The following is a 14080-nucleotide window of genomic DNA, read 5'->3' as shown; positions in this document are numbered from 1 at the left end:
GGGGTCACGTGGGGGGAACGAGGCGGCGGAGCGCTCCGTTCGGCGGTGCCGGCGGTCCCGGTGCCGGTCCCGGTTCCGGTCCCGACGCTGTAGCGGCCGCCCCCGTTTCCTTCCCGCTGCCGTCCCCGGGCGCTCCCCGCCCCACCGCAGCCGCCTGTCCCGGACCGCGCGAACCGACGCTCACCGGCTGACGGCCCCGTTCCGGCGCGGGGCGGCCCGGCCTCAGTCAGTCATTTCGGTCGTTCCGCGCCGCCGTTGGGCGGGATGGCGGCCGTGCAGCTGTTCTCGCACCCCGCGCTTCACACGCGCTACCGGGCCGGGCTGTGCTCCGCGGCCGCGCTGGCGCTGCTGCTCATGGCCGCGCTGACCTACGTGCCGCCGCTGCTGCTGGCCTACAGGAGCCACGGTGAGCGACCCGCCGCCCCGCGGAGCTCCGCCCGGGGCCGCTCCGACGCCTCGCGCCGTCTTTGCCCGCAGGTTTCTGGACGCGGCAGGGCTCGTACCGGGAGCAGCCCGCGGTCCGCTTCCAGCACCAGCTGCTCTTCGTGGCCACCACCGGGCCCGGCCCAGGCAGCTTCCTGGCGTGGAGCACGTTCCCGGCCTTCAACCGGCTCCAGGAGGACCGGCTGCGCGTCCCGCTCCTGCTGGTAGGCGGCTGGCGGGGGGGGCGGGGAGCTCCGTCCTCAGCACCGCGCTGCGCGGCTTCCTTGGCTTCGGCCAGGCGGCGTTCAGTGCGCCCGGCTCACAGGAAGGCGCTGCTCGTAATCACGAAGCTCGTTTAGTTGATGACTTCTCTTTCTTTTTATTTTATTTATTTTTTTTCTCCCCGTAATTTTTCTCCCTTCCCCTCCCAATCCCTCTCCTGTGAGGCTTCTTATACTCTGAAGCTTGCAGGGGTCTGTGGGCCGCCCCTTGCTTTTGAATGCAGGTACTTGCTTTCAAAGCATGCAGTCTCCTCCCTGCAGCTGTTGTTCTTTCTGGGATTCAACAGTAGTTATTTATCTCTGAAAGCTGTTACGCTCCCTCATTACGGTTGTGAATTGCTGAGGTACCGGCTATGAGCGGCACAGAAGCACTGGGAGCCGTGGCTTACCACCAGGAACGGTACGTGGGGCAAAGAAGCCACCAAGAGGCAAGCTGCCATGGCTGGAGGCAATTCAGCATTCACATGCGTGTAGCAGAAGATCCGGCGTTAAGATATAGGTTGTAGGATGCAGGGAATACGTTTGGAATGGCACAGGACAGAAGTGTCTTCTTCCCTTCCTGTGGAGAACATAAATCATTGTGTAACACACAGAATTAAGGCTTCTCTCTAATCTTGTGTTTTTAAAGTCAAGCAGTTTTTTATTATATTTCTAACTGTGCTGTTTATTTGATTGCTCTGTATGTGCATGTTGCAGTTGTGGAAGTCTATAGTTTTAACTTTTTTTTATTTCCTCTTAACAGGAACTCTTCTATGAAACTAAATAACTAAAAGTCTGATTGCTCCTTTTAGACCAGAGAAGAAGATAAAAATCAAGATGGCAAAATGGATCAGTTGCATTTTAAACTGGAGCTTCCACTTCAACCTACGGAGCATGTAGTTGGTGTTCAGCTGATTTTGATCTTTTCCTACCAGCTTTATGTGAGCATTTTGTATTTGTTGTGAACATGGAGCCAGTACAGGATTTCAGGAGCAGTTATGCCAAGAATTTGTTCACATTTGAAATTTCTGAGAGATTTTAGATACATATCTTGTTTTGTCAATTTTGCCCCCTGCTATCAGGTCACTCCTAGTTTCTCTATGAGGTGGTATGTTTCTTCGCTGTGGGGATTGGTGGCTTTTTTGGTGTGTTGTTTTGTGTTTTTGGAGGGAGAACAGTTGGTTTGCTTCTGTGTATTATCCTGATCTCTAGTGTAGTAATAGAACAGAGATGTGCAGTGATAGATGTTGGAATTGGTGGCATCAGGAAATATTTGAGAGTCTCGCAGCAGGCAGACGTTGGTGTGTTCTTAAATACTGCTGTGTCTTGAAAAGCAGTTTTCTGAAGTGTGGAGGGTCAGGTGGCAATTTAATACATAAAGAGAGTGGATGAGACACTAGTGCAGAGAGAATTCATGGGAAGTATCTGAAACTAGTAACAGGACAGACAATAAAATGTCTTATATTGTTCAATGAAGAGACAGATGAGAGCAAGATTAGGTTTGGTTTACCGAAGAAACTTGCTGAATGCAGATGGACAAACGTAGGAAGCACAGCTGTGCTGTGTTTACTCTGAATCACAGAGTATAAGTCTTGCAGTCCTGAGTTTTATGTACTGAAGTATTAAGCCAGCAATCAACAGCATGTGAAGAGTTCCAATATTCACAGTGCTTTCATTTTATAGTAAACGTGTAAGTTTTCCTTCAGATTGAATGGTTGACGAGTGCAGAGAAACTTCCTTGTTTGGCCTGTGACAAAGTCTGTGAGTCCTTATCGTGCTTTGGTGACTGAATATTTCAAAGATGATCTCCAGTGCAAGTGATTAATGATCTTGCTGCCATAAACAGTCACTGTTTTGTTTTGTCATTAGTGTTAAACTGTTGGACTTCGCTGAATCATGTGTGGAACTTCAGATAACAAAATCAATTAATCAGCTAACAACAAAGCTAGTTCATTTATAACAGATTATTCATATTTATTGTTTGATGCTCCCTTCTTTAGAATGTGATCATTTGAAACAGTCATGTCAACAAAGTCTATCTATGAAGAAACTCTATAGATACAAATTGGTAGAAAACTGTGAGTGATTTTGGTTTTCCTAAATTTTCTGCTCATGTTTTCACTGTTTCAGAGAATGTCAACATTTGTGATGCAGAGCATGGCTTTTCTTCAGTTTTTTTCTCCTGTACCGGGCTCTCAGCTCTATGCAAATGGAGACCTGAAACTGAACCAGAGGCAATTACTTAACCATTGTGGGCTCGATACCAGATACAATGTGAGGACTTTTTTTTTTCCCCTCTATAAATGTCTCCCTTGTTATTCTCCTGCTACCATAAGTGACCCCTTAATAATTTTACACATACGTAGTATAGTGGACCCTGTAATTTTTGGACTGTTGTTTATTTGTTACACTGGAGGGTAGAAGAGGTTCTGCTGAGATATTCAGTCTGATGGTTGTGATTTCCTTACAAGGCGTGGTAACTTTGCGTAAGAATCTCAGTAGAACTACTTTTCTGAAGAGTGGACAAATAATGCCAATATCTCTTTGTGGTGACAGGTGTCTGTGGTCAATGGCACAAGTCCTTTTGCAAGTGACTATGATCTAAAAAATATCATTGCAGCTTATCGGGAGAGAAATGGTAAGCCTGAATGCATAGCAGCAGCAGGTAGCTCATTAGTAGCTGTTACGTAAAGATTTGAGTTCTCTATTAAGACTGAAAAAACCATTCACTTGGATGTTTTCCTTCCGTTTTAGTGACGACAGTATTTTCAGACCCTAACCCCATTTGGATGACTGGAAGAGCAGCAAACGCACCATTTATCGTTAATGCCACTATTCATTACCCAGTGGAAGTTATCCTATATCCTTAGAAAACTGTATTGGTGGTGAAATAACTGGATAGTATTATTTGAGCCTTCTCATACAGGCCAAATGCGCACTGCTTTCTGTTAGACTTGTCCCTACATTTTTCTTTTTTCACTGAAGCTTTTGCTGTATACTTGTTTGCCCATCCCTGTGTGCACATACCCTTGAGATGTTTTTGCTTGCATAACCATTTCTGCCTTTTTCTCCAGGGAACCTCTGTTGCTGTTGTGCCTTACTAAAATGATATTTTAAGGCAGTTTCTTATTCACTCAGAATGTCCTTATACAGTTTTGGTTTAGTTCTTCAATCCCAGTCTGTTGTAGCTGCTACAGGCAACTTGTGTTACTGCATTTTATGACCTAAAGCAAATCAGAAGCCTGTATGCAGTGTAGGCTCAGCAAATTATAATCCAGCAGTGGATGGGGCAAACGTGTTGCATGTGCAAACAAACCAAAAAACCTTTTTGGTCCAAATGAATTAATTGTTCCTTATGTTCTTTGCTTACTTTCTCAGACAAGAACAGGCCTGTATTTAGAAGAAAACTTATAGAGCACATCTGCCCTGAGTTTTCTTTTCCTGAATTAAGAATTACCAATACCTACTTCCTGGTGAGGTGGAGGCTACACAAACACTTCCCACAGAGTTGTTTTGGACATCTTTCTAGGACAGGCATTCTTCTGGCTCTTCTGTGGTCAAAGGCTTTTTGAGGTTTCTTTGACTCAAAGGCTTTTAACTTGTTGCACAAACTGATGTGCCTTTCTACCTCTGAGTTCTTTTGCTTAGTTAATTCAGTGATTGTATCAGAAGTGTCTTCTTTAACACTCCTTGACTTCGTGTACATATCAGCCAGGATTTTGGGAAATGATTAAATTTGCCTGGATCCAGTATGTCAGCATTCTCCTCATCTTTCTTTGGGTGTTTGGTAGGATTAAAATGTTTGTGTTCCAGAATCAGGTGTTTGCTACGACTCCAGTTTCGCCAGTTCTGCCATTGTCTCCAGTATTGTCCTACAAACAGCATCAGTCCTGAGGAAATGCTTGAAAACTTTTAAGAAATGTAGTTTAAAAATAAGTACCTGCTTCTTTTTTTTCCCCTCTGTGCATATATATATATTTTTGTCTTTAGAAGATCAGAACTTTGTAAGTATGTTCTAAGTATATTCTGTTATTGCTACATCTTGTGATGAAAGGATATCATTTTCTTTTTTTAAAAATGTGTGTGTTTATGTATTTCTGTAGGAACGTTGCTTTGGGACTGAAATGTTTGATTTTGAACAGTTAAAGAAGAACTTGGTTTGTGGGTTTTGGTTGTTTGTTTTTTGTTGTTGTTTTTTTTCCTCCAGCATGATCACGCTTCAAAAAAAAAACAACAATACAACACCAGAAGTCAGTGAGCTGCTTCTGAATGACCTAAATTTTGTTAAACCACAAAGACTGAAAATAATCTGATAACCATAGTAATATGAGCTATTTGTACTGTGTTTTTAATCAATTCACTACTGAATTAGGGTTCAGCTAAGAGCTACCTGTTTATCTGCCTATGTGTGTTATAAAAGGGAAAAACATATGTTATATAGGGAATGTGACTCTAGCTCATCATTTTTTTTTCCCCACATTTCTGTAACTTTGGTTATGAGTGTCCACTGACTTTGTTATTAAATTGTTTGATGGAAAAATTAAGGCTGATGTGAGAAGCTGGGTTCTAGGTGATGGTATCTGCAAGGTTTGTACAGTCATTTCCTATTGGTAATATTACTGTAGGTGTAAGCTATTAATTGGGAATATCAAAAAATAGAAGCATAGTGTTTCACGGAGAAACTGTAACAGACTACCAAAGAAACTTCAGAGTTCTGAGACAAATGGATAATTATTTTCAGAATTATATGATAATTCAGAATAGAGTATAATGAAACTAATAGTGAAACTAATCGTTTTCACCCTTGTGAAAACTGAAAGACTTTACCTCATTCTTGGAGGCAGGTGGGAAAGGTGTCTTAAACCCAGAAGGAGGAAGTAGGCAAAGCAGTTTTTTTGTTTGCTTTCCTTTGGGGCTTATGTTTTTGAATTTGTACTATTCAATTCTAGCAGAGCAGTATTATGGCAGGAGGGATTCTAAAACAATTCTGGCTATTATTTAACAGAATTCTTTTGAACCATGGTATAGCTAATAAAGGTGAAAGAATAACTCTAGAGAACTGCTCAGTTTGTCTTGTGGCTGTTGCCCTCCAGAATTCAGTATCTCGGTAGTTAAAAAATCTTCCCATTCATTTTCATCTTCTCAAAACAGACAGCTTCCCTTGAAGTTTTGTTTAAATTACTTTGAAACTTTGCAGTCTGGTAACTTCCATTTCTCTCAACCTTTACGTACTATATGGACTCTATCCCTGTGTATTTTTCAACACAAGTGCTAATGTTAATGTGGGGATTGCTGTCTAGGTTATCTAGCACGCTTTGTGCTTCTGAAACTTATACAGTTGTGAACTGTAAATTGTTCTCTCTGTACCTGCAGGTAAGTAGATTTCATTTGAAGTCTCCCATTTGCTCTTTGAACTTATGAGCTCTGATAGATTATATCATATTCATAACCTGATAGCTTATGAATACAGAAAATTGACTTTGTATCAGAGTGCCCAGTGTCAAAGCAACTGTTAATAACTTTTTTTATCCTTTTCAGTGCCTAGAAAGGCTAATGTTGGTTCCTGGGAGCTCACTTACTCAGTATCTAAAGCTGATATTTATGGCTGGTCTGCTGTAATCCCTGCTCTTCTCCCTTACAGTTCTGCTAGTGCTTGTGTGGCTGCAGGAGTTAACTCGGGGAGCTTATTATGGCAAAGATTGTACCAAACACACTTACTTTTTAAGACTGATCAGTTATTGAATGAATGTGGTATGTGTTTGCACAGGCATTATAGTGCACGTGAGCAAGGACTAGAAATATCTGAACGGACCCTGGAACCCTGTTCTAGGGGGTTGCGTTTTTGTTCTCTCACAGCACTGGAATTCGTAACGCTCAAAAAAGGTGAGCAGGAATCTGCTTAAGCTAGCATCTGGAAGATGGAAGAGGATGGGGGCTGAGAGAGCTTCAAACTGGAAAAGAGAAGGCTGCAAAATGACCTGATAGTGACCTTTTGGTATCTAAAGGGAAGCTACAGGAAAGAGACAGACTTTAGCAGCATCTGTGGTGATAGAAAAAGGGGATGTGGTTTCAGGCTCAAAGAGAGTAAATTTAGGTCTTAGATATAAGGAAAGTCTTCTACAGTGAAGGGTGGTGAAGCCCTGGAACAGTCTGACCAGTAATGTGGTTGATGCCCTGTCTCTGGAGATTGTAAAGGTGAGGCTGAATCAGGCTCTGGGCAACCTGATCTTGCTGTGGTGGTGTTTGTTGCAGGGGTGTTAGACTAGAAGGTCTTCAGAGGTCATTTCCAGCTCTAAGGATTGTATGGTGATGGTGGGACAGCGCTAATGGGAGATGTCTTTACTGTTCTATCCTGTTATGTTCTTCCTTATTAAGTTATGATAAGTAAGACTTACCAGAGCAACAGTTTGTGGCCGCCTATGAGATTAGAAATGATGAATAGGTCCGGCTCAGGAAACAAAACGTTTCTTCATGTTTTTCTTCAGGAGACCTGGAGGAAAAAAACAAAAAGCAACACAGAACTGAAGTGTGTAAATAAAAGAGGCAGGTGGCCTAACTCCAAGGGAGCTGTAAGAAATAGTGCTTCTTGGAAGGCTGTCTGTAAGGATTCTTTCTTTAGTTTGCTAAACAGCAGTAAATAAAAGTATCACTGCAAATCAGCGCCATACTGCTATATGGAACTACTGTGTATGTAGTTGCTTGAGAGTAATCTAAGCCCTGTTGAGCGCTGAGGGCACAGAGGCATGCAAAGATGAGTTGAATGGCTTTATCAGAAAGGTGAAGGCGTAGATTGAAATTTTTGCACATAAACAGAAGTGGAAATGTAGACGCTTGGGGTGCCAAGTATGTAACAGAATACCTTAGGAGGCTGTTTGGTTGTTTGTATGTTGGTGAAAGCCAACGAACAAAATGCCTCTAGGTCTGTCTAACCAACCAACCAGCCTGTTTGCCGCCGTGACCTCGCGGTTCTCTCGGCTGCCTTGTCACCGGTGTGCAGCCCCTCACGGCCGGGCGAGGGGCGCGGCCCCGAGAAGGAGAGGCCCCGGGTCGGCGGCAGCGTGACGCTCCGGGACGATCCCGGCTCCTTCCTCGAGTCCCGGGCTGCGGGGAGACCGCGCCCCGCCGAGTCGGTACCGCGCGGGGCGGGGCGGGCTGCCGGCCTGCCCTCGCCGGGCCGCTCCTCTCCCGGGGATGCTCCGGAGTCGGGGCGGACCGGCCCCTTCCCGGGCTCCTCCCGCCGCCGCGGCACTTCGGCCACGTCTGAAAGCGGCTCTTTGTCTCTGCGGGGAGCTCGGATCCGCGGCGGTGCCGGGAGGCGGCGGGGAGGTACGTGCGGCCGGACGGGGGTCCGCGCCGTGCTCGGCGAGCTGCGCGCTTCCGGGGGCGTAGGCGAGGCCGGGCCTCTTTGGCCATCCCGAGGTGTCCCGAGGTACGTCCCTCCCGGGCGGCTCGTGCCGCTGAGTTAGCGGTGCTGCCCGAGGCCGGGCCCGGCCCTGTTCCCGCTGCCGGGCGGTGCCGTGAGGGCGGCGGGGTTTGGTTTGGTTTGGTTTGGCTTCTGAAATCCCGCTGGAGACCGCGGCCGATCGAGCTGAGGAGATTTGCTCTCTGGAATTAGGCGGTGAAGCCAGGTGCAGCAGAGCGCTGCTTCTGTCCTTCTAGCAGGTCCCATTTCTCTAACGCGTCAAGCCTGTTTCTAGATGAAAACAACGTAGGACCAAATAATTGTATTATTATTATTATTATTTTTGATGGTTCTGCTTCCATGGGGCGCTGCACAGCGCAGCTCAGCCTGCGCGTCCTCAGGCTGACTTTTAGGACGCTGTTGGCAAAGCCTGAATGAGGTGAATGGCACTTGGGCACCACGAGCGTCTCTGTGATCCCAGTTCCGTCATCCTTAAAACAGGTGTAATTTCTTGAAATCTTCATTGAAATGTCTGCTCGGCTGTGGGTAAGGTTGGGAACACTGACTGTTTCTAAGCAAAATACTTGTAGCAACATTGCACGGGGAAATAGGTTTTGTAGTGCTAAGCCTTGATGTGGTCTTTTGTTCATCAAACTATCTAATCTCTGTTTTGGCTTAAAAACAACAACAAACAAAATTAAACCTCAATACCTTTTTAAAAATCGTTATTATTAATCTAATTTTATGGTCATACCATGAAAACCAGGGTATGTTTCATCATATTATAAAGTATCTAAGCTTCATCGTTACCTGGAAGTGACTCCTCCAGTCTGATTTTTCACTAGATTCTAAAAGAAATGAGGTCCGGTTTCAAAATGTCTGATTATAGTACATTTATTGCACCTTGTTTCAGTTTCTACTTTCACTACTGTGTTGAAATAATGAAGCAGGCAATCCTTGCAACTATTTAGCAAAACTATATTGGGAAGTCATGTAGCAGTTTTTGAAGTACCTGTGGTTATGGAAGACACCCCCGCCCCTCTCCAGCCAATCTACAGATGGTTGGCAATGCAATAAACCTTCGCCCTGTGAAGATGAACCATTCCTAGTTTGGGAAGATCACTGGAAAGTGGCGTTGTGTCAGTGGGGTGATTTACAGCAAGAATTACGACAACACGGTGCCCTTTTCTTGGACCTGCTTTGTAAGGTTCCTGCATTTTTCACTGCTTTGAGCAGAATTCTGTTCTAATGTAAGCTGACAGAAGCTATTCTGGTGGTGTGTTTCTTTTCTTATACACAGTGATGCAATGTCTTACATCTGAAATACGTAGTGAATAAACCTCGATAAAATGCAGACCCTCCAGTGAGCTTTGCTGTGTTTATCGAATTGTGCACAACCATTTTTCTGTTAATTCTATAAAATGCATGATGAAATTTACTAGTATGATCTTTTCTGCAGTCACTACTGAGGTATGCCTTGGTGAATTACAAGGACATAAATTATACTCACATTCAGCTGTAATGATTGGTCTGTAAGGCAGCACTTAGAGTATGATGAGCAGATAGGATGAAATAATTTTCAGCAAATAAAAGCCTCAGTGTATAATACAGGGAGTATTCATCTCTCAGTAGATGAAGTCTATTCTGAACATCATTAAACTGCATGTTTTTGCATTTTGTGGAAGTTGAAGTCATGTCGTTGTAAGAAGACATTAAAGAAATCATAAAGGCTTCGGCTTAAAAATGTTTCATCAATATAGACTATTTTTAAAAAGAGAGTTTGCTGAAAATGTTCTTAGACACAAAATGTCTGGATAAACCTTTGGCAAAGACGATTCAGATTCAGTTGCTGGAAACTGCTTTTGGAGAAGAAGCTACTTGTAATGTTTCCTTCAGTTATTTCCAACTCTTTGATTTATTAGTCCAGTTTTTCAGTCTTCCTGCAACAGACTCAGGCCTGTTTGTTCTGACAGTCTTGTAAGCCAGTCTTTTACCTCAAGCTTAGGGAGCCCATGTGCACTGCTTTCTTTCTGTCTTATGGTAATTTTAGTAAATATGATGGTAGGATCTGTTTTGTTTTGTTTGAATCTGAAGTTAATTATTTATTTATTTATTTATTTTTACCCTGCTGATTAAAACTGGATGGTTTTCTGCATTATATCTGGTCTTTTGGTGAGCAAAGGCAGGTGCTAATGGCTCTGCAGCTCAGCATTCTATTGGAGCTGGCTTGAATGATGAAGAAGATAATCTCTTTGCTATTTAATTTGTATAATTAGTTTTGTTTGCAGAATACATCAGAATGCTCATTGTAGGGCATACCATGGGGTTACCTTGTCCAGAGTCCTGTTTCTGATAGTAGCCATTAGCAGACAGGCCTGATGAGTGATCTTAACTCTAGGATTAGATTAGAATTAGGGTTTGGATTATTCTGTTTGCCAGAGCTTTTACCAAGGAAGATACTGAAATAAACAAATGTCCCCAAAATCTAAGAACATGGTCACTGTTATTACAATAATGAATGCTTAGCAGCATCCGTGTGTATGAAAGCATATATTGGGGTACCAAGTATTGCGATACTTCAGGCTTTTCAGTGGTGTGGAAGGTGATTTGTCATTGAGATGGCAGCTGAAGTGTCATTAAGATGAGGAAATCTGGCTGCTCTGGTGCCTTCTGCAATTCTATCCTTTATTGAGTTCTTGCATTCAAGAAGCCTGCTCTAGTAAGTGCAGCTCCAGGGACGTGCAGCTGTGAAGCAAAGAAGGGAGAACAGAAGCAAGCTCCTTTGCTTTCCCAAGGGGAGCGTGGTTAAGGCAGCTTTGCGATGCTGAGCTGCAGGTGGAGGAAGAGACGGCAGGCAAACAGAGGCAGCACAGAACAAGGCGCAGATCGGTTTTTCGCTTAGTTACTAACAATGTTTAACCGTGTTGTTTTCCCACGGTTAAAGGAAGAGCTCGCCTAACAGCGCCCTCTGGTGAGTCCTGCAGGGAAATAAACAGGATCAGAAGGAGCACCCTGTAGTACCAGCTCCTGTCCCTTCTGATTAAAGATACGGTACCATGTAGTCTGCTTAGTAGGTATATAAATATTCAAAGCTTTATGGGAAGGTATTCAACAAGTTTTATTCAAGGTATTCAACAGCTTTTTGCATTGATGAGAAGTTGTGAAAGATCTTAGTATGTTGTGAAGGTGTACGTTGGGGCAGTAGGTTTAATATAAGCTTAAAGAACTGGAGAGCACTATTGCTTATATAAAAGGATATTTATATGCAAATAGAATTATGTGTGCTTAGTTTGAGGAGCTTAGAAATAAAAGGCAGTGTTATTGAGGACATTCCTGAACTGAATGTGTAGATGGTCTCATGCACTGGAACAGCCTGGACAGCGTTCTGATAGGTTCTGCTTTTTGTCGTGTAGTTGTTTGCTTTGCAGTCTGCACGTGGGCAGCTGGCACTCACTGCTGGCTCATGTTGAGTCTCTCATCAAGCAACGCTCCCAAATCCTTCTCCTCAGAGCTGCTCTCCAGCCATTCTCTGCCCAGTCTGTATCTGTGCATCAAAGTGCCCTGACGCAAATGTAGGCCTTGCACTTGGCCTTGTTGAACTTCATGAGGTTGGCATGGACCCCCCCAGGCTTGTCAAGGTCCCTCTGGATGGAATCCCTTCCCATAGCTGCCCCACTCCACTTGGTGTTGTCTGCATACTGACTGCTTTGAAGTGAAATCTGCAGAAGTAAGCGCATACAGGGTTAGGTGCCAAAAAGCACTGTAAAATGTTGTGAAGAATGCTTAACTCATAAATGGGTAGATCCTTAAATACCATCTCTGTGTAATCACTCATGGGACGCTGCAGCCCAAGTGCGTGCATCAGTGGCTCGTTCCATCTAACGTGGACTAATCCATCTAACAAGCTGCTTCAAATTGCAAGTTTTCACCCTTCTGTAGTTTTGAAAAATCCAGAGTTGTGCGTGACCATCAGCTGCTGCAGCATCCTGCTGTCAGCACAGGGTGACACCACAGGGAGCAGTGCTCGGTCATGTATAGAAAGGTAATTTTGGTTTCAGTAGCCACAGTTGTTAATGTTACCGCTTACTCCTTTCAAGGGATAGTAACCATTGTCATTTTAGACCGAGACTAAAATACAGTGATAGGTTTTTTTTAATCCTTGGCAGCATTTGCCAGATTCCATTTGAGAGCATTTTGTATTTTGAGCAGCATCAAGATTTCTTTCAGCATCAAGCCTTTGCTCCAAATGTATTTCTACTGTGATCCTGCTGTAGTGTTTATTTATTTCTGTTTCCAACACCTGTCCATCTGCAGGTGTTCTCCTCCCAGTACCGCTAATGAAGGAACCAAGTAGTGCCAAATACAAATGTGTATTTAAAGAAAGGTCTTACTAATGCTAGAGTTTGTATTGTGTCTTATCTTTATTATACAATAGCATCAATTGCTCACCATTGTTTTCCTTTTCTTTTTCAGCTTTTTTTAATTGCCTGGTGAGAATGGCAAGGATTCGGATTTCTAGCACAATAATTACACTTCTTGTTATGGTCCAGGCTGGATTCCTACTCTTCATGTATGCCCGGTACAACAGCTTCGCACCTCGTTCAGAGGAGAAATCATCTCAAGTCCACATCCTCATCCTCTCCTCCTGGAGGTCAGGATCTTCTTTTGTTGGCCAGCTTTTCAGCCAGCACCCCAGCGTCTTCTACCTGATGGAGCCTGCGTGGCATGTATGGGTTACAATGTACCAGAACAGCGCCAAAGTCTTGCACATGGCAGTGCGGGACCTGGTCAGGTCAGTCTTTCTCTGTGACATGTCTGTTTTTGATGCCTACATGCCTTGGAAAAGAAACTTATCTGATCTTTTCCAGTGGGCGGTGAGTCGGGCTCTGTGTTCAGCTCCTGCTTGTGACTCCTTTCAACGTACTGACATAACCAGTGAAATGGCATGCAAAACTCTTTGTGGACGGTACCCATTCAGCAAGGTGGAAGAAGCCTGTAAAACCTACAGCCACGTTGTAATCAAGGAGGTTCGCTTCTTTGACTTGAAGGTCCTCTACCCACTTCTCACTGATCCATCCCTGAACCTCAAGATAATTCACTTGGTCCGTGACCCCAGGGCAGTTGTAAAGTCGCGAGAACAATCAGTCAAAGCATTAGCCCGTGACAATGGAATTGTTCTGAGTACCAATGGCACTAAAGTGGAAGACAGCAAATACAAAGTAATGCAAGAGATTTGTAGAAGTCACGTTCAGATTTATGAAACAGCAACTCTAAAGCCGCCTAGCTTCCTTAAAGATCGCTATCTAATGATCCGTTTTGAAGATCTGGTAAGAGACCCATTGTCGGAAATCTCAGAAATGTATAAATTTGCAAATCTTAGTTTGACCCCCACACTCAAAAGCTGGGTCTATAACATCACACATGGACAGGGACCAGGAAAGAAAAAAGAAGCCTTCAAAATCACATCTCGAGATGCAGTTAATGTTTCCCAGGCCTGGAGAAATGTTCTCTCATTCCAGAAAATTAAAAAAATACAGGAAGTCTGCAAAGGCGCTATAAACATGCTGGGCTATCAGCTGGTGGATTCAGAAAAAGAACAGAGAGATCTGTCACTGGATTTAGTGTTGCCAAGAAGACAAAACCAATTCAGTTGGTCATCGTTTAATCCAAAGAACTAAGCAATTACTTGGAGAGGTGAGGGAGGGAAAAGAGGAAGAGAGAATCTATCTGGTGTGCAGCGTAGAGGCAGTTTGAAAATTCTTGGTTAACGAGTTTAATTATCTTCCTGCCTGCTGGTTCACAAAGTAAGGAAAGCCCTTTTTCTTGTTTTTTTTGTGAGCTTCTTAAACCACAAAACAAAAACAAACAAAAGTGAAAAATTCAGCAAGATATTCATGAGATTGCAAATTTGCAGCTGAACTGTGCTGTTCTGACATTGTTTGTAAAAGGTAATTTAAATTCTTTCAATAAAAGGCTTCTTTGTTCATTGATAATA

The 14080-nt window shown here is 43.8% G+C and overlaps 2 protein-coding genes across 8 annotated transcripts; both read left to right on the top strand.

Annotated features, from left to right (window-relative positions):
- The first annotated feature begins 34 nt into the window (after positions 1 to 34).
- TMEM231 (transmembrane protein 231) lies at positions 35 to 7549 on the top strand. Its single transcript, XM_072346791.1, has 7 exons — positions 35 to 406; positions 478 to 647; positions 1496 to 1624; positions 2814 to 2957; positions 3240 to 3321; positions 3438 to 3548; positions 4393 to 7549. Exons 1-7 carry the CDS (start codon positions 265 to 267, stop codon positions 4575 to 4577), a joined length of 963 nt encoding a protein of 320 aa, XP_072202892.1. The 5' UTR covers positions 35 to 264; the 3' UTR covers positions 4578 to 7549.
- LOC140257456 (carbohydrate sulfotransferase 6-like) lies at positions 2835 to 14080 on the top strand. 7 transcript variants are annotated; one of them, XM_072346789.1, is made up of 3 exons: positions 3475 to 3548; positions 4393 to 4432; positions 12636 to 14080. In XM_072346789.1, exon 3 carries the CDS (start codon positions 12654 to 12656, stop codon positions 13761 to 13763), a length of 1110 nt encoding a protein of 369 aa, XP_072202890.1. In that variant the 5' UTR covers positions 3475 to 3548; positions 4393 to 4432; positions 12636 to 12653; the 3' UTR covers positions 13764 to 14080. The 7 variants fall into 7 exon arrangements, with proteins under 7 accessions (XP_072202886.1, XP_072202890.1, XP_072202887.1 ...); XM_072346786.1 differs by having other exon boundaries at positions 3495 to 3548; positions 12559 to 14080; XM_072346785.1 differs by lacking the exons at positions 3475 to 3548; positions 4393 to 4432 and adding an exon at positions 2835 to 2957 and having other exon boundaries at positions 12559 to 14080.

The sequence above is a fragment of the Excalfactoria chinensis genome, chromosome 11 (genome assembly GCF_039878825.1).
Source record: "Excalfactoria chinensis isolate bCotChi1 chromosome 11, bCotChi1.hap2, whole genome shotgun sequence".
Lineage (NCBI taxonomy): Eukaryota > Metazoa > Chordata > Aves > Galliformes > Phasianidae > Excalfactoria > Excalfactoria chinensis.
This window is presented reverse-complemented; position numbering and strand designations above follow the sequence as displayed.